Raw genomic sequence first — 20,584 nt, 5'->3', positions numbered from 1 at the left:
TGGGCTAGACCTACTATGAACTCTAAAACCTTCTTACTGACCAGTGAATAGTCTGTGATGTCCATGAAGGTAGGCACTCGCAGTCCCTCTGACTCTGTCTGCATCAGGCAGAAGATATAAAATATTGATGGGAAGTTACTGTGGGAGAATTAAGTCTATTATCTGTAAAATAACATATTGCCTTAGAATGAACGCAAGACAGTGATTCATCAGTGGCATTCCTGGGCCCTTACTGTTCGTAGGAGTTTAGTTTGAATGTTTTATATCTGACACTTGGTCCAGAGAGCAAATTCTACAGAATAACCAATCTATAGCAATATATTTGCTGTATATAAACTGTGTGGGAAGTTTAACCACTTATAATTTAAAATATACTTACCTTTGGAGAGGGCTTTATTTCTCCTGACTCACACAAAAGGGATTTGCAGTGTCCATTTACACAAAAATTATTCTCCAAACATTTTCCCTCTCTGGAAGAATGTGTCTTTTTCTATTTGCTTTTACTGTGATAGCTTTATGTTATAAGACAAATTGTATTCTATAGAGAATTTAGGAAGGGAAAACTATTTATTCTTATGACTGATAGAGAAAAGTCAAAAATCCTGCATGGGGCTATTAGCTATAAACATGAGTTAAATACCCCTTTGCTGCTTCCAATGTCTAAAGTGAGAGTACAGGTAATTTCTTTAACCTGAATTGACGACTCAGCATTTTGATCTCTCTGTGAAGCTAGGTATATCCAGGTTACTAATTGTTTGATCTGGAGTAAGTTATTTAAGCTGTACAATGTGTTTGCACAACTACAGAGACGGGCTGCTTCTACCATTTTGAAAGAGCTGTTGTCAAGTTTATAACAATGTATGTGAGGCAACCGGGGTGTGCCCCGTGTGTTCTGTCATGGAAACCCAGATGATGACAATCCCTAATGGGGGCTTTGCGACCCAGGGCACAGTTCCTGCATTAGCTTTGTGGTGAGCAGCCAAGTGCTCCATTAGAAATTCTCATGGTGCACTGTTCCCATTCATTTCTTCTAAGAAGTGCTTTACAACATATAGATGTTAAAATCTGTATGGGTCTTAGGAAACTGGGTAAATAGAGCAGCATTTAATTCCATCGATCGTTGTCGTGATAAGATTGATAACGTGTCAGGAAAGAGGCTTTGAAGGTACAATAAGCACCTCGGTGCCGGGCTTCCTCCTCTGTTGCCTGAAGTGTCAACAAAGGCAAAGGCTTCCACCAGGATTTTCAGAGTAAAATCAATGGCATGATACAGTGCTTCTTATCATAGCGGATGGCCTGCTACGTCCTGCTGTCAGTTATATAGCTCGGCTTGCAGATTTTTGTGAACTCAGGGCCTGAGATATCACCATGATTACCTTGAAATTAAACCCACTGTAGCAAAACCCACTACAATATTGTAAAGTAATTAGCCTCCAACTAATAAAAATAAATGAAAAAAAAAAATAAATAAATAAACCCACTGTGGAATCATGATCCTTACTCAGCTTCCCAGATTGCTTTTGAAATGCTGCCCTTCTTGCTGAAAATGCTGATTCCCTCTCACCTGGCCTGCTGCTCTGAGAGTTCCTAGCCCAAGTGCTTTTCAGGCTCTCAGCACACAGCAATACCATCTCGCCCAAAGAAGGTCAGATTCCGGGTGGTTTCTGACTGGCACAGTCCCAGACAGACCAGAAAACCCTACTGTTAATGCTTCAGGACCCAAGACTCGCTGTGAATAGCTTGTGATGTATACATACATAATGCAGTGAACTGGGGCTTAAAATGAGATGCTCACTCGCAATGAGACGCTACAGCACACCTAGTGGAATGGCCCAAATCCAGAATCCTAACCTTACCAAACGCTGACGAGGATGTAGAGCAACGGAATTCTCATTCACTGCTGGCGGGACTGCAAAACCACACAGCCCTTCTGAAAGAGAGTTGGGAAGTTTCTTATAAAACCGAATATTATACTCCATACCCTTTCTGTACAATCCAGGAATACTTATTGGTATTCACCAAAAGGAGTTGGGAATTTATGTCCACACACAAACCTGCACACAAATGTTTAAAGCAGCTGTATTCATTGTTGCCAAAATTGGAAGCAACCAAGATGCCCTTCTGTGGGTGATGGATAAGTAAATGGTGGTTCATCCAGACAATGAAATACTCAGCACTGAAAAGAAATGAGCAAAAAGGGAGAAAAAAAGAAATGAGACATTAAACCATGAGAAGACACAAAGGAAAGTTAAGTGCATGATACTAAGTTTACAAAACCGATCTGAAAAGGCTATATATACTGTATGATTCTAACTATATGACTTTCAGGGAAAGTAGTATAGAGACAATATAAAAATGAGTGATCATCAGGGGTTGGGGGAGGGAGGCATGAACAGGTGAAGCACAGAGGATTTTAGGGGCAGTGACACTACTCTGTATGATACCATCGTGGTGAATATATGTCACTATATGTTTGTCCAAACCCATAGGCTGTGCAAGACCAAGAGGGAAACTTAAACTGTGACTCTTCGTGATGATGACATTTCCGTGTATGTTCACCAGTCACGATAAACATACCATCTGGTGGAGATGTTAATAATGGGAGAGGCTGTGCATGAATGGGAAAGGAGGTGTTTGGGAGGTTACTATACTGACCGCTCTAACAAGACTAAGGTCCTTACAGTAAGTAAATGAAAAAGAGACTCTTGCATGATACACAGACACTATATGAAAATCAGACGTCAGTATCTATAAGTAAAGTTTTGTTAGAAAGCAAAAAAGAAAGAGGTATTCTTTCTAGTTAGCTTCTAACAGTCTGCAGAGCGTGAGCCAAGCAGAAACATTCATAGGTTGGATTAGAAATAAAAGCATGGCTGATATTTACACCATGTTGTTTCCCTGGGGCATGCAGTGAGTACACAGCCATATAATTTTAGGAACTTTTTGCATTAAACAATACTGAGCTTACTCTTTTTTTTTTTTAACTCTATCAAAAATGGTTTATAAACACAATAATTTTTATTTAACTATAGTTAAGATATAACATTGTGTTAGATTCAGGTATACAGCTTCAGGTTTCTTTATATTATAGGTTATTACAAGATATTGAATGCAGTTCCCATTGTTAGACAGTAAATACTTACTGTTTATTAAGTATAACAGTATTGAAATAAAAATGAAGTTGTCAAAGTTAAGCAAACTAATAGCATACCTTGAGAAGTCTCTAAACACGGGTGATTTGGTTTCCACCTTAGAAATCGCATGCTTTGAATGTGCCTATGTGTCTGTGTGTTTTGGGTACTACACTGCCTTTCTGAGCTCCCTTCCACAACTGGGCAATCTGGACTATAAGGGGCTTACTCTCTCTGAGGCTTAAGTTCTATAATGAGGTTGGAAGCATGTAGATTTGTAATAAAAACTTTTCTTCCAAAATTCTACATCCTGTACTCTGAGTCAGAATGAAATGTTACAACAGAATAGAGTAATTTGGGTAAAGCAAAAATAATTGGTGTTGTTTGTTGTTCATTGAGATGGTAGGATGGCATCACTGACTCGATAGACAAGAGTTTGGGCAAACTCAAGGAGATAGTGAGGAACAGGGAAGCCTGGTGTGCTGTAGTCCACAGGGTCACAAAGAGTTGGACATGACTTAGTGACTGAACAATAACAACTTTTGTCAGCAAAGTGATGTCTTTGAGAAACCTGTATGCTTTTTAATACGCTGTCTACGTTTGATATACCTTTTTTTCCAAGGAGCAAACACCTTTTAATCTCATGGCTGCAGCCACCATCCACAGTAATTTTAGAGCCCAAGAAAGTAAAATCTGTCACTGTTTCCACTTTTCCCCCATCTATTTCCCATGATGTGATGGAACCAGATGCCATGATCTTAGTTTTCTGAATGTTGATTTTTAAGGGAACTTTTCCACTCTCTCTCCTCATCAAAAGGCTCTTTATTTCCTCTTCACTTTCTGCCATTAGAGTAGCATCATCTGGATATCTGAGGTTGCTGATATTTCTCCTGGTAATCTTGATTACAGCTTGTGATTCATCCAGCCCAGCATTTCTCATGGTGTACTCTGCATGTCAGTTAAATATGCAGGGTGACAATATACAGACTTAACATACTCCTTTCCCAATTTGAACCAGTCTGTTGTTCCATGTCCATTTCTAACTTTTGCTTCTCATCCTGCATACAGGTTTCTCAGAAGACAGGTAAGATATTCTTGTCTCTAAGAATTTTCCACAGTTTGTCGTGATCCACACAGTCAAAGGTTTTAGAATAGTCAAGGAAGCAGAAGTAGATGTTTTCAGGAATTCCCTTGCTTTTTCTGTGATTAAATGGATGTTGACAGTTTGATCTCTAGTTTCTTTGCCTTTTGTAAATACAGCTTATATATCTGGAAGCTCTCAATCATGTACTGCTGAAGCCTAGTTTGAAGGATTTTGAACATTACCTTGCTAGCATGTGAAAGCAGTGCAATTATAGGGTAGTCTGAATATTCTTTGGCTTTGCCTTTCTTTGTGATTGGAATGAAAATTGACCTTTTCCAGGCCTGTGGCCATTGCTGAGTTTTCCAAATCTGCTGGCATATTGAGTTCAGCACTTTCACAGCATCATCTTTTAGGATTTGAAATAACTCAGCTGGAATTCCATCACCTCCACTAGCTTTGTTCCTAGTGATGCTGCCTAAGGCCCACTCGACATCATACCCCAGGATGTCTGACTCTAGGTGAGTGACCACACTGTAGTGGTTCTCTGGGTCATTAGGACCTTTATTGTAGAGTTCTTCTGTGTGTTCTTGCCACTTCTTCTTAATATCTTCTGCTTCTTAGTATCTTCTGTTAGGGCCTTGACATACCATTCATTATTTTGCCCATCTTTGCATGAAGTGTTCCCTTGGTATCTCCAATTTCTTGAAGAGATCTCTGATCTTTCCAATTCTATTGTTTTCCTCTATTTCTTTGCATTGTTCACTTAAGACGGCTTTCTTATCTCCCCTTGCTGTTTTCTGGAAGTCTGCATTCAGATAACTATATCTTTCCCTTTCTCCTTTGCCTTTCACTTCTCTTCTTTTCTCAGCTGTTTCTAAGACCTCCTCCAACAACCACTTTGCCTTCTTGCATGTCTTTCTCTTGAGGATGGTACCACAGTTATTGCAGAGTTTCTTGTAGAAATGTCACCACACTGTGGTCTCCTTATGGCATAAGGGTTATGAGTGAAGACACTGAGTTGGATAGATGTGGCATTTTCAAATATGCAACACCCCTGACTACAAATACGGAGAACACACAATACATTTAGATGCCTGCAACTTTGTCATCTCTGCTACTGCTGCTGCTAAGTCGCTTCAGTCGTGTCCGACTTTGTGTGGCCCCATAGACGGCAGCCCACCAGGCTCCCCCATCCCTGGGATTCTCCAGGCAAGAGTACTTGAGTGGGGTTTTGTCCTCTCTAAGGCATGTAATTTATTTCTTAGAAGACAGTCTTCTAAGTTGTCTCCTAACTTAAGAAGTTAAAACAGAAAACACTATTAAGTTATTTTGAATATCTGGAAGCATTAATGTCATTATTTACTTGAGAGAAGAGATCGCCACTCATGTACTGTATTGCTAATAGTTGTGTGTGCGTGTGTGTGTGTGTGTGTGAGATTCATTTCACCACTCAAGAACTAACTAGGGCACCTATGCCTTCAATTCAATCCAGATGCTAAGCAAAATAAAGATAATTTTTATATCTACCTACACACTTATCTGAACCATATAGCTTGGGTTCTTATGCAACACAGAAATTTAACTAACCCTGCGTATCTAAGCTTCAAATGTTGTTTGTGTTTGCCACTTTTCAGGAAGAGTTCCTACTTTCCTATCATTATCAAGGTCATGGATAACAGTCTCTGAAGACTAGTCACATGACTTTGAAGGATATAATAAAATATCATTAAAATATTAGAATAGAGTTGCTCAGCTTCCCTTTCTGCTATTTTTGTGACAATAAACTCAATGAAAAACTTTGAAATTTAAGACTGTTTTCTTCTATCCTTTCAACGTTTTCCTCTTTCAATGTACTTTCACAGGACTATAGATTTTATTTTTCAGTAAATTAGATGGATATTGTAAAAACTTATAAAAATTCTGCTAGCAGCATTAATATATTATAAATATAATTAAGATGTGGTCTTATTTATAGGAAGATAAGCTCTTCTCAGGATAAGCATGCATGCCCTGTTGCTAAATCATGTCTACCTCTTTGTGACACCCATGGTCTATAACCCACCAGGCTCCTCTGTTCGTGGGTTTTCCAAGACAAGAATACTGGAGTGGTTGCCCTTTCCTCCTCCTGGGGCTTTCCAGGTGGCACTAGTAGGAAAGAACCTGCCTGCCAATGAAGGAGGCATAATATATGCAGGTTCGATCCCTGGGTTGGGAAAATCCCCTGGAGGAGGGCATAGCAACTCACTTCAGTATCCTTGCCTGGAGAATCACCATGGACAGAGGAGCCTAGCTGGCTACAATCTATAGGGTCAAAAAAGGTCAGACATGACTGAAGTGACTTGGCGCGCATTCTCCAGGGGATCTTCCCGACCCAAGGATCAAAGCCGTGTCTCCTGTGTCTCCTGCATTGGCAGGTGGATTCTTTACCACTGAGCCATCTGGGAAGCCCTCTTAGGATAAGACGTCACCATAATTTAGGACAATTCTATACTCTAGTCCATGGGGTCACAAAGAGTCAGACATGACTGAGCACATACACATACTTGCAAGACTTAGAATAGAAACACATGGAACAGAGTTATTACTTACTGAGCACCTACTCTGTGCTATTTGTCTTATGTTTCCACATTTCTTCTTTGTTAAAACTCCTACGCTTCACAGATGAGGAACTTGTGAAGATTAGAGATCTTTTGGTCATTCTTTTAGCTCTGCCTAACTTTAACATGTAAATATCAAAGTAGAATTGTGCCATTCTGGGTTACATGTCAGTGGTGTGTTACATGAACAAGGGGTGATGAGGTCCTTTGCTGTTGTCCAAGCAGAGAATAACTGGGAAACTAAAAAATAAAATGATTAAAGATAACTTGCATAGGAAGTGTTCAAGAAATGCCTATACTTCTTGGAAGGAAGTTATAAGTCATGCTTACCTGTAGGTGAATGATTTTGGTTCTGATTTGCATTCTCTGACTGTTGCTTTCAAATGCTTGTGTGTCTTGCTCATCCTCTAGCTATGAAATGGTCACAGAAGGTATCTTAAGTATTCTGAACTTTCTTCACACCCTAAGTATTAACCCCTCATACTCTGGGTGGATTTAACCATGTTTGAAAGTAAAGCCATTTTTCACCATTGAGGGTAATGTTTGCTGTGGGTTTGTCATATATAGCTTTTATTATGTCGAGGTACGTTCCTTCTATTCCTGCTTTCTGGAGAGTTTTAATCATACATGGATGTTGAATTTTGTCAAAGGCTTTTTCTGCATCTATTGAGATAATCATATGGTTTTTATCTTTCAATTTGTTAATGTGGTGTACTACATTGATTTGTGGATATTAAAGAATCCTTGCATTCCTGGGATAAAACCCACTTGGTCATGATGTATGATTTTTTTAATTCATTTGAATCAGTTCTAAAGAGATGGATGAAACTGGAGCCCATTATACAGAGTGAAGTAAGCCAGAAAGATAAAGACCAATACAGTATGCTAACGTATATATATGGAATTTAGAAAGATGGTAATGATAACCCTATATGCAAAACAGAAAAAGAGACACAGATGTACAGAACAGACTTTTGGATTCTGTGGGAGAAGGCGAGGGTGGGATGTTCTGAGAGAATAGCATCGAAACATGTCTATTATCAAGGGTGAAACAGATCACCAGCCCAGGTTGGATGCATGAGACAAGTGCTCAGGGCTGGTGCATTGGGAAGACCCAGAGGGATGGGGTGGGGAGGGAGGTGGGAGGGGGGATCGGGATGGGGAACACATGTAACTCCATGGCTAATTCATGTCAATGTATGGCAAAAACCACTACAATATTGTAAAGTAATTAGCCTCCAACTAATAAAAATAATAAATTAGCCTCCAACTAGTAATAAATAAATAAATAAACACCAACAACCAAAAAAAAGCAATGTCCTTTCACAACTGGAAAAAAAAAGAAGGTAAAGCAAGTGGGTCATAGCCAGTTTTAGAGACAAAAGCAAATGCATGGAGATTAAAGCTACAGAGAATATTTAAGTGGAAATAAAAAAGAAAAAAAAAAGATTGCACAACTTTGTCTGTCCTTGATGATCAGCTCCTCTGCCAGAAATAAGGATACTCAAGATCTGAAGAAAGTTCAGGAGATTTGGGAGTATTTCTGAAGAGGTTGAATAAGGAAACATATCTACTAGAGGAGATCATAAGCATCCAACTCTCATTCTTTCCAGCAAATACATAAAAATAGCAAGCAGGACAATCTGTCTTTGAATGAGATGAGACAGATATTTTTTAGGAAAACCCATTACTGATAAAACATAACTTCCATATGCAGAGAAAAATAAAATGTTGATAATTTTGCCAATCAGAGATAATTAATCATTGTGTTTAAAATTAAGGAATGCTCATCTTGTTAAACATACATGCTTTTATTCTTAATTTTAGGTTACCCAAATATTTGCACAGGGGACAGTAAAGCACAAAAGTAAAATTCTCTAATTTTGGTTTGTAAAGGATTTTTTAAATGTTGCAGTAAAATCGAAGGTTAGCTTGCAAATAGCTTAAAAGGAGATAGTTTATCTTCCAATTTAAAAATGTCATATTCTGAGTTTGGAACAAAATAAAGGAAAAGTATGAGGAAATTCACTAACGCTTCTTTTAAGTGTTTTATGGATTCCTTGTAAGTACTACAGTTGTATTGTCACTAGCAGAACTGGAGATCTAAATGGCATTTATCAGGTTGACTTATCCAGAATGTGCATGGTGTCTAGTCTCCTCTAATAATCAATTCCAGCAAACAGAACACGCAGTGAAGTGCTCAGTCCCATAGTCCTCGGTGGAGTTTGAGAAAGACTGCAACAACTTATTTAAATTACTCTATGGGGCATGGTTAGTTCTTTCTCCTTTGTTTCTTTTGTTTCTTCCTTTCATTTTTCATATCCTACATTAACTCCAAATTCTGAGCTGTTTTGAAATGTTGTACTATTGCCTTCTAATTGACTCTTACATGGAAGAGTGCATTTTACTTGATGGAAATTAATCCTTACCTTTCAGTCACTTTTCAGTGTTCTTACTTGAATCTACTGATGCCATTTAACAAAGACAATATTGTTTCTACATGCTGTCAGAAAAAAAAAATCATATACACTTGTGTATCTTCTATCTACAATCCAATAGCATTTGAAATGTCTAAAATTAAAGAGCCATTTTCTACATGTTGCTAATGTACAGCTCCACATTTTAAGCTCCAGAATTTGCAACTATCCTCAGCTGCTGGCTGAATTAAATAATTACATTTTATATGATTTTCTTTTATTTAAAAGGAATATATATATATATATATATATATATATATACATACATACACACACACACATATATTCATTTAGGAAAATTGGAAGAGTGCAAAAAAGTAGAAAAAAAGAGAATCAATCATTGGTCCATAATCCATTGATAGCCATGCAGCATTTTGGTATATTTTTACACCAGAATTCCTGCTACATCAGTGTTTCTGGGTTCTAAGAATCTGCATTTTTAATAATATCACTAATTAATAATCACACAGAAGTTATTGATGTACGTGGTCTATGAATTGTGTTCTGAGAAACATGCTACAAGATAATTTAAACTTCATGGATACTGGAGAGAGGTAGTGCACATTTTCAAGAAAAGAACAGTTATGTTCAAATTTGTTTAAAGGGTAAAACTATAATGGACTGTTAAGGTTGTATATGATGGATAATTTGAATGAAAGGAGAGTGAACAGTTACCAGACTGTTGATAAAGCGCAGCCCAAGGCCAAGGCACATATTTGAGTTAGAACTAACTGAAATTTATCAAGTGTATAGTGTCTATCACATACTATTTTAGGTGTTCTATGCATGTTCATTTCTTTCTTCCCTACAGTAATCCTATAAGTGATATTATTCTGCATGTCACTTAGATAAGGAAAGGGAAGCATACGTAATTGAATTTACTTATGCAAATCATACAGCTAGTAAATTGCAAAACCAAAATTCTAAGCCAGAGGAGGTTCAGGACCTCTGCTGACCAGCCGTGGGCCTCTTCCTACACCATTTACAATCCCCAGAAAGCATACTTTGGAAGAGCCCCAATGAACTTACCGTTCGTCAATGACCACAGAAATAAGCTTTTTTGTTTCTTAATTAGTGCGTTTTTGTATGGGCAGCTGTAGGCCAAACAATGTGTGAGCATTGTTCAAAATATTTTCTGAAATAAATATGTACAGGTGTGGGATGTTTACGTAGACTTGAAATGTAGTAGATTTTCTCTGCATGTTTGGTAGCTAGAACAAAGTGCTGCCCAAGTTTTGCTGTAGAATAAATTGGTGGAAAGAATCTTCCAGTATCAAAATCAAAAGGAGTCTTTATTCTACTAATTGAAAAAACTGACATGACAAGAACCATTCTTTTATTTTTGTTGTTGTTGTTGGTAAAACTGAGAAGTTGAACCACCATTAAATTCATTCATTATGAATTTAATGAATAAAATCTAATTCATGAATAAGTAGTTTACTAGCTAGCAGTTCTTAGGGATGGAATAGGTGAGTGTGAGCATGCCCATAAAATAAACCATTCTTACCCTTAATGAATAATGCCATATAAAAAAAGAAAAATTTCTAGAATACTCAGGCATGCTGGAATGTTGCAGATATTTGTGAGTATAATTTTTTCCCCTTATTCTGAAGGGCATCAACTTGATTTTGCTTTGTACAACTTTAGAGCTATTTTGGTTTATGCTAACGTGAGGCTATCAACCTTTGACTAGCTTTAGAGTCTAAAGTTAAACCCTGTATATGTGTGATAGTCCCAGGTTTTTTAGGTTAAAAGGTATACCTGGGAAAGATAAGTGCATTGATTCAGCAAATATTTATACACAAACAGTGCTGAACCCAGTAGTTAAGAAAAGCAAAATGACTCCTGTTTTCTTAGATTTTGCACTCTAATTGGAAAGACAGAAAATGAGCAGATAGATGATAGATGGATACATAGATACATAGGATACAGAGATACATAGATAGACAGATACATAGGTAGATACATAGATGATGATTGATAGATTAAAAAAGAAAACTCAGATAATGTGAAGAGACTTTGGGGTGAAGATACTAGGTAATAAGCATGACTGCAAATGCTAACAGTGTTAGGATGGTATTCACAGGGTCAAAAAAGTCCCTTGAGAAAAAATACTCAAATTGGATCCCTGTAGGAGGGGCAGCCATGGCCAGGACTCAAGTCCAGTAAGAGGCTAACTATGTACAGTCCAGGAGTGAAGAGAGAACAGTTAGACATAGAGGACCTAAAGGAGGGGAAATCCTGTCTTGTATATCAAGGTACAAATTTGGGATCAAATAATAGATCACTCTTAAAAGTCATAGTTTGAAGCATTAATTCATATTCATCATTAGCTATTTCTACCTGACCTATTTTTTTCCTTGATGGAAATTTGTATATTTCTAGAGTTTTCCTTCCAGAACAGGAGATATTTATAGGCATAACTGAAGATGAGTTAAAAATGAGTGAATGAACCATGTAAAATGTCTGTGTAAACCATCGCTTTGTAGGGCTTGATCTGAAGCAGGACAAGGGCCGTCCATTCCCCTCATCCCATACATTGAAAGTGTCAGTATTTTCCAGTTTTGCACTTCTTCTCTTAACACATGTGTAGACCCCTCTACCTCCTGTTTACTTCGTAAACCCCAGGCTCTCTTAAGCTTCCTTTGTGTTCAGGAAGCAGAAGTAGGTGACGATGATATAGAGACATTTAAATGGCCCCACCAAAGCATATGTTGCCAGCATCCATGATGGATAACTATAGCAGTAGAACCTAGTCCACTGATGTTCACGTGGCAACATCTCCCTGCAAGCTTGACCTGAGGTTGGGTGGCTGCCTCTTTGCCACCTTTTTACAAATTGGCCAGCTGCTGTGACCCTCAGGCCTGAATGGATTCACACTACTTCACTGCAGGCTGTTACAGAAGCCAAGACAGAGTCAGGGTGTCAAAAATGCTGATGACTCCAGGTCATGTGATTCTTAGTTGTTTTTTTTTTTTTTCCCCTTTCTTTCTTTCTTGTTGGACAGTGGTCATTTATAAATTGGCCTATGAGAAAGATAAACATTTAAATGAAACCATCCTTGGATGCTGGGCTTCATAACCAATGTTGATACTGGTTTGCAACAGCTCCCAATTTCTACACCTGTTTCAAATTAGATTGCTAAAGTAGTATGTTCAGACCAACACTGCCATTTGAAGAGTTGACTTTTTAAATAAATTGTAATGACTGTATCACTAATGAGCCACCTTGGGAAGCCACCTCTGACATCTGGGGTTCAATCCCAGAAGTAAATAGGTTGCCTGATTCTTTGTCTAACCCTGTTACTCAATATGTAGAAATAAATGTACATGTTTTTAATTTTATCAACTCAACCCTTTCCTTTCTATATAACATCATTTATCTTTCTTAATTAGTTGCTTTATTTTGGCCATGTGCTCCCATTGCCCTTTTTGACACGCTGACTGTCTTGACTTGTGATCTTTGTTGCCGTGTGTGGGCTCTCTCTAGTTGCGGCCAACGGGGGCTGCTCCCTAGTTGTGTGTGAGCGTCTCACTGTACTGGCTTCTCTTGTTGCAGAACATGGGCTCTAGAGTGTGTGGACTCAGTAGTTGTGGTAAACAGGCTTTTTTGCCCTGCAGCATATGAGATGTTAGTTCCTGGACCAGGCATCAAACCTGTGTCTCCTGCATTAGCTGACAGATTCTTAACCACTGGACCACTGGGGAAGTCCCTATATAATGTGCTTTATATATGGAATTTAGCAAAATGGTAACGATAACCCTGTATGCGAGACAGCAAAAGAGACACAGATGTATAGAACAGTGTTTTGGACTCTATGGGAGAAGGTGATGGTGGGATGGTTTGAGAGAATAGCACTGAAACATGTATATTATCATAAGTGAAACAGATCACCAGCCCAGGTTGGATGCATGAGACAAGTGCTCAGGGCTGGTGCACTGGGAAGACCCAGAGGGATGGGATGGAGAGGGAGGCGGGAGGGGGGATCAGGATGGGGAACACATGTACACCCATGACTGATTCATGTATTTTAAAGTAATTAGCCTCAAATTAAAATAAATATATTAAAGAAACAACAGAGAACTTCAAAAAAATATTCTTTGGCTCATTCTTTTCATAGTTAAGTAAAATACCATTTAAATAACTCTTTAAAATGAATTCTGTTGTTTGAAGTATCTTTCAGCCAAGTTGGAGGTAAGCAGTGTGTTAGTAAAATACCAGAAATATTTCAGAATCTGCAAAATATTTTTCTTTTCCTTCCTATACAAAATAACCTCTTCACTAAATAAACATGCTAGAAACAACATTCTTTTTTCTTTTTATCTGGGACTCATAATCTTGATCCATCATCTCTAGGGTTTTATTTGTCAGAAATAAACAAAAGTAACTTTGGCATTTCTTGAAATTCATCTGTGTTACTGTATGGACCTCTCAGATTTCTTGAATAGTTCTATCAGATGATACATTCATATTTTGCTTTATTTTGTTTAAGCAGGGCCATAATGTACCATTTTTTTAGATCTGTTTTCAACATTACCCAGCTATAAAAAATGTGCCTTCCATTATTTTTCTAGTTGTCGATTTTGCCCCTTCAGTCCTGTAATTTTTCATAAGCTCCCATGTCTTCTGCCTTTATCCCTGGATCTGTAAGTTTCTCGTGCAATCCATTCATCTTTTAGTCCTTCAGAGTTCCAGCTAAGCTTTCCACATATCCCGGGTTGATAGATTTCAATGTTCTGTAAATGTTAATTCTTCATTTTACCACATCTAATAGCGCTCTGATTTATTCTACAGCAGTTATTGTATTGTGACTCTCAAATTCCCAATCTCTCATGTTTAATAACTATGCTGCCTTCTTTCATCCATCTGGGAATACATTTCAATAATCTTCCAAACAATGCTTCTGGTTCTCTGGTTGCTTCATTTCAGGAATTAATGAAATTCTTGCAGAGATCTCACTAGTTTATTCTCTTATTTTACTCAGTAAACCATTTTAATGTTCCTCCATCACTGCTTTGGAGTTTGTTTGGTCTCCCAGGTAAGCTGGTTAGTCTTTGTTGCACTGTAAGTATACTCTGTCTCTGACAGTTTTATTGACATTTTGATGATTTTTGCTTGAGGGTGTTCTTTATAATGTTAGTCCCTGTCATCTTCATCCAACACCCAATTCACTTCTTTTTCTGAAATGTTGTGGATCTGACTTTAATTCTTGAGAATCCATAGTATTGTGTCTCAGTATTTTTCCAAGACAAGTTTCTTAGGAGAAGCACAATTCTACTGAAATAAAAAGGGAGGTGTGTAGTTGGAAACATTTGTCTGGAAATAAAATGACAGAGGATTCCTTTCTGGATAAAATTGATATTAGAAATTGCTAAGTCAGAATGAAGAGAACCAGGGTTTTCCTTGGATATAAAGACTTGTGAGGTTTGAAATAATACAGTCCCTCAAGCTGGTGGCAGAATGTGGCCTGGCCTGGTGGACGTGAGGAGTTTCCTGTGAAAGAAACCAATGAAGATGGTGATGACACAGCTATTGCTAACCTAGTGTCTGCTGCATCACTGCATGATGCACACACCTGGCTGCATCCTGCTTTTAATCCTCAGCACCCAGATACTCGGGAGGCCTGATGTCAGGGATAAAGGTCCCCGTAGGTGCGTCACAGAGAGAATGAATGTTTAATTTATTTTCAGTTACTGCTGAGAGAAGGGAATTGACAGAGGATGGCCTTCAGGACGCATTTTGTTTTTGTTTTTGTGCTAGCTTGCTTCAGTCATGTTCGACTCTGTGACCGCCATGGCTCCTCTGCCCACGAAATTCCAGGTGAGAATTCTGGAGTGAGTTCCACCTACATACTCCAGGGGACCCAGAGATCGAACCGGCTCTCTTACACTGCAGGCGGAGATGCGGTCTTTACCATCTGAGCAATCAGGGAAGGCCTGCCCTTTAGGCTGGAAATCAGCAAAGTTCTGGAGGCCAGAACCACATGGGAGATTCTGGGATCCGCATGCCATGTCCTTTGTGTTCTTGAGATGTGATGATATGACCAGACAGCTGCGGATGGAGAAATCGCAGGTTGTCCTGCCTCTTTGAGTTTCTCTTTTCTGCCTCTGGTTCCCTGGTTAACTTGACTCTTGGTAGCACAGGTTAATAATATTACAGCTACATATTAAATAATAATAATGTGCTCAGTCATGTCTGACTGTTTGCAGTCCATGGACTATAGCCTGCCAGTCTCCTCTGTCCATGGGATTTCTCTGGCAAGAATACTGGAATGGGTTGCCACTTCCTGCTGCGGGGGATATTCCCAAACCAGAGATCAAACCCACGTCTCTTGCATCTCCTGCACTTGCAGGCAGATTCTTTACCACTAGCACCACCATATTATTATCTTCTTTTTATTAACAGTGCATTGAACTCTAGTTTTAAATGGACATTTAGTGCTTGTATGTGGGGTCAAGTATAAAGCAAGGCTATCCTAGAAAAAAATTTTTTTCCTAAATTGTTTCTTTCAAAGTACTTTTCTTTCTCAGTTGGAACCAAATCTTGGTAATTTCATACTAAATATAGTTGACCACTACCATGTGTAATTTATAGATATGAAACATTTTTTGCATTTTTCTGTGGGAAACACTGATGTGCATTTACCCAGGCTCTGTGATGCATGCATTTGGACAAGACTGTCTCTTTATAATTAGTTAATGCTTTTTCAATTTTCGTATGGTTGGTCCTCAGTACCTCAGGCTAAAAAACTTAAAATTTGTTAGCAATTATTTTGTAATTTTTAGTTCCTAAGAAAGTATGAATTTTCCTTGAAAATGTGAAATAAATTGCTTTTGGCAAGCTCGTTAGTAATTTCTAGATATAGGGTTATGTTCTTTTGGAGGAAATTCACAGTTTGAAAAGTCTTTCTTCTGAAAAATGATTTGAAATTGAATGGATCAGATTATTCAGCCTTCTTTTTATCAGTTTCCTTTCTCCTTCCCCTTTATAAGTTTCAAGCCCTCATTCCTTACCTTGTTGATTTCAACCCTCCAGTCATTCATTAAGGTGATTATGAGTTAGCTTCTTCCAAGACGTAGGGACTTTTTATTTACTTATTTTGTGCTGTCAGTTGTACATCTTGAAAAATTGTAAAATCATTCTCTTATTCTGTATCTCTTCCTATCATCACAATTTCTGGCAGAAACATGTCATTCAAAAAAGACCCAAATATAGTTTAAAGAGGACACTGAAACCAAAGGCACATAAAAAGGCACATTTTGATGAGGAAGTCTAGTGATTCGTATGTGTGTGCACGCTTGTGTGTGTGTCAGAAGCTAAAGGAAACATTTGGAACTAAATGCCACTGAATCTTTCACGCTTTAAGACATCAGGCAGCCCTATTCACCACAGCCAAAACACAGACACAACCTGAGTGTCTGTGTTAGTAATTTCCAGATTACTAGTTAGTAGTAACTAACTAGTAGTTACTAGTTAGTAACTAATACAGATTACTGTGTTAGTAATTTCCAGATTCACTCCAGATGCGTGAGTGAAGAAAATGCAGTGTGTCTGTGTGTATATGTGTCTGCTGCTGGTGGCTCAGCAGTAGAGAATCTGCCTGCAATGCAGGAGACATGGATTCAACCCATGGATTGGCAAGATCTCCTGGAGAAGGAAATGGCAATCCACTCCACTATTCTTGCCTTGGAAACTCCATGGACAGGAGAGCTTGGCAGGCTACAGCGCATGGGGTCATAAGAATCGGGCTCATCTGAGCCGCTAAACCACCACCACCCTATGTACATGCATGCAGTGGACTATTAAGCCCTACACAGAAAGGAAAAGCTACATGATCTCATGTATATGTGAAATCTAAAAAAATTCACAGAAGCAGAGTTGAGTCGTGGTGACTAGGAATGTGGAGGTGGGGATAAATCTGGGCGGCATGGTGGCTGTAGATGGTAATACTGTATTGGCCATTGGACATATGCTAAGAGAATGGATTTAAGGTGTTTTTACTTTACATGCAAGTGATGACTAAGTAAACAGACAAGTTTATTAGCCTGACTATAGTAGCGGTCATGTACTATGTGTGTGGACATCAAATGCTCATGCTATACTCCTTGAATACACACAAATTTTGTTTACAAAAATGAATTCTCTGAATCACATCACTCATCAGTGACTAAGAAATGACAGCAACTTTCATTCCAGATGTATAATTTGTTTTACTGCCAGATACAGTTATAGAATGCCATATTCTATAACAAACTAGAGGTTCTTCACAGAAGGTTGGGCCTACCTCTTCTCTCTTTATGGGACATTAATGGCATAAAGACTGTCTTTTGACTCTCAGTAGAGGCTGATTGTTGAAGCTAAACCCCTACGAAAACCTCTCTGACACCCTTTGCTTTGGCTTGAAAGAATTGTAAAATGATCCTTTTTACACCCAAAATAAAAACACATTTATATGGTGAGACCCCCATCTGTGACATTACAAATCAGCCAAGCGTGACCCTCAGGCTTGAATGGATTATCCTTGCTTCTCTGCAGGTTGTTAGACAAGTTAACACAGAATCAGTGTCTCAAAAAGGGTAATGGGAACCTCCAGGATGTGTGAATCTTCAATCCTTTTATTCTATCTTGTTAGACCATGGGCATTTATAAGTCAGCCCATGGAAAGACAAACAAATGAAGTAAAACCATCCGTGGTTGCTGGGCTTCATAAACAACAGCCATCAATCCCTACACCTGTTTCAAATTAGATTGCTAAAATAATGTATTCAGACAAACATTGCAATTTGAAAGAGTAGATTTTTAAATAAATTATAATGGCTATACAACTAATTTTAGTAAGAATTTCAAATAGCAAAATTAATGCATCCCGTATTAGCATTGCTGAGGAAAGCACCTGGTAAGAGCCTGCTCAGAAATGCGACATCAAATTGGATGGTTGTCCAAAGTCTGCCTTCCTCCCTGCTGCCACTTAGACCTTTCTTTCAGGTTTAATAAACAGGCATTTGATGTTTTGTACACGATTCCAGAGTTTCAGAGTTACTCTTAAGTAAATCTCATCAAAGTGTATTTACCATGTTAATGGCTTCTGTATTTGCCATTCTCTCTCACTCTCTTCAGTTACCTACATACCTCATTTGTTACTCTATCTACCTGCCTGCCTACCTACCTACCTACACCTATCTACCATCTCTATCATCTGTCCATCTATCTCTTCATGTATTTCTACTGCCATCATCTCTATTTACTGATCTGTTTTACCTATCTATCCATCTCTCTCTTTCATCAGTGATATCTTCTTCCTTTCCTTTTTATCTGTTACAGATTATCTAGTGTCTGCATCTATCTATCTATCTATCTATCATATAGTTCCAACATGAATCTATTTCTCCTTGTCACCCAGGGCTCCAGTCTAACTTTTTGACACCCCAGACACTTTTCCCCCTTAATCACAAATTCAGTCAACAAAGCAAGCATTACTTTTATCCGGAGAAAAGGATATGTGCTCTACAGAAAAAAGTTCATAGTGTTATATTACATATTTGCATCAGACACAAGCTGGTCTTGTCCAGATGATGTAGACCACCCAAAGTGTTCTTTATTTTTAAAAAGACAAGGCTTTGAAGGTAAATGTAGAGGACAACTTTCCAGCCTCAGAAGGTCTTTTTCATATGTAAATGTGAGTAATTACATGAAATCCGTGGACATCACACTGAAAATGTTTATTTATTGGTGTTCCAGTCATCCTCTAAATAGATCTCATTAACTGCACTCTCCATTTATTTTGCTTATACTGACTTAACCTTTGGTCATTCTGAACACTATAAATATGAGAATAAATACTTGATAGGCTTAACATGTAATATGGGTTGATTTCATTTTTAAAGCTGATAATATCTTTGGAGTGATAGCGATTTTGAATTACATAGAATCCTATAATCGGGGGCTCTCAAATATATATAATCATTACTTTAAAAAACAACTTGATATCATTTGAAATATGACATTGATATGACTTGATATCATTTGAAACAATGACATTATGGAGCAAAATTAATTCTCCAACTGGATATTTGCAGTATGCAAGGTCCCAAAGAGTTCCCGTTATGCTAAGTAATTCTGTCTTGTGTTTGATTCAGGTCATCAAGCTTGCCTTTGAGGAGTTTGAGCTAGAAAGAGGTTATGACACCCTAACCGTGGGCGACGCGGGAAAAGTAGGGGACACCAGGACCGTCTTATATGTGTGAGTACATCTTCCCTTGTTTTTTCTTTCCCAGGATGGGGAGGTGTCTGTGCAGACACCGGTGTGGACTGAAGATCCTGGTCAGACTTTCCATTCCCAAAAAGAAGTTTAATAGATGCCACAGGTAGCTACATTAGTGGTGTCCAAATCTGATTTCACATGAGAATTAATTCAGCATTGTGTTATATTAATATCTCTGCCAATGTTTTTCTTTTTATTTCAAATCATTAAGAATATGGCAAAAATTTAGAATATATTGGAAAGCAGAAAGTACAGGTGATAAGTTTCTCAACTCAACTCCTCCCCATCAATCTCCCTCCACTTATTCTATTTATTATCCATGTTTGGGGAAGTACAAATATTTTCTCCAGTGAGGCCATGTGTCTTTCCAAAGCCTTGCATTCTATAGAGTTGCATACTAACTGTAGCAGAGATGGTGGGGAGAATAGTGGGGGTAACACCCTGCATGTCTGTGGAGCTCACAACCCAGAGTCCTAGGGGATTCAGAAGCAGCCTGGCCAGGTCCACCACGAGAGGAGTCCTTGCACTGGCCTCTCTGCAGCTGGACTCATAGAGGGTTCTGCACTCACAGAGGGGTCTGTACTCACAGAAGGGTTTGCACCCCTTCAGCCTGGATGCTTTCAGCCTCTTGCAGATGCACGGCCCCGAGGTGAGCCTGGTCAGATTTTAGCAGACTTGTTCTTTCAGAATTAAAGGCGTGACCCCGGGGGTATCTTGACTCAGTAGCTTCAGCACAGCAGGAAGTGTCTCAACAGTCCCTTCCTCTGCGTTTGCAACCTACACAGACAGCTTCCTGCGGGGGCTCCAGAGACACCTAAACCAGAAATTGCTTTCAGGAATGGAAGTCATTCTGCAGGATTTTCACCATTTTTCTCTTAATCTGCTTATTTATGGCTGAGGTTTTCTGTTTATTTGAGAGAAAGCTTACCCCTGATAGCTTCAGCTAGGAAACAATGACAATAGTGGAATAGTAGTGGCTGTAATGCCCACTTTTTCTTTTATTTACTAGTCTCTTATGAGGTAATTCATGTTGT

The 20,584-nt window shown here is 38.5% G+C and overlaps 1 protein-coding gene across 1 annotated transcript in view; it reads left to right on the top strand.

Annotated features, from left to right (window-relative positions):
* The window catches only part of LOC136176275 (CUB and sushi domain-containing protein 1), a 1,594,796-nt gene that overhangs the window by 1,110,941 nt on the left and 463,271 nt on the right, over window positions 1–20,584 (top strand). The window contains exon 10 of the mRNA XM_065946402.1: window positions 19,426–19,529. Coding sequence (XP_065802474.1) covers window positions 19,426–19,529 — 104 coding nt within the window. The remainder of the gene's footprint in view (window positions 1–19,425; window positions 19,530–20,584) is intronic.

This window comes from Muntiacus reevesi, chromosome 10 (genome assembly GCF_963930625.1).
Source record: "Muntiacus reevesi chromosome 10, mMunRee1.1, whole genome shotgun sequence".
NCBI lineage: Eukaryota > Metazoa > Chordata > Mammalia > Artiodactyla > Cervidae > Muntiacus > Muntiacus reevesi.
This window is presented reverse-complemented; position numbering and strand designations above follow the sequence as displayed.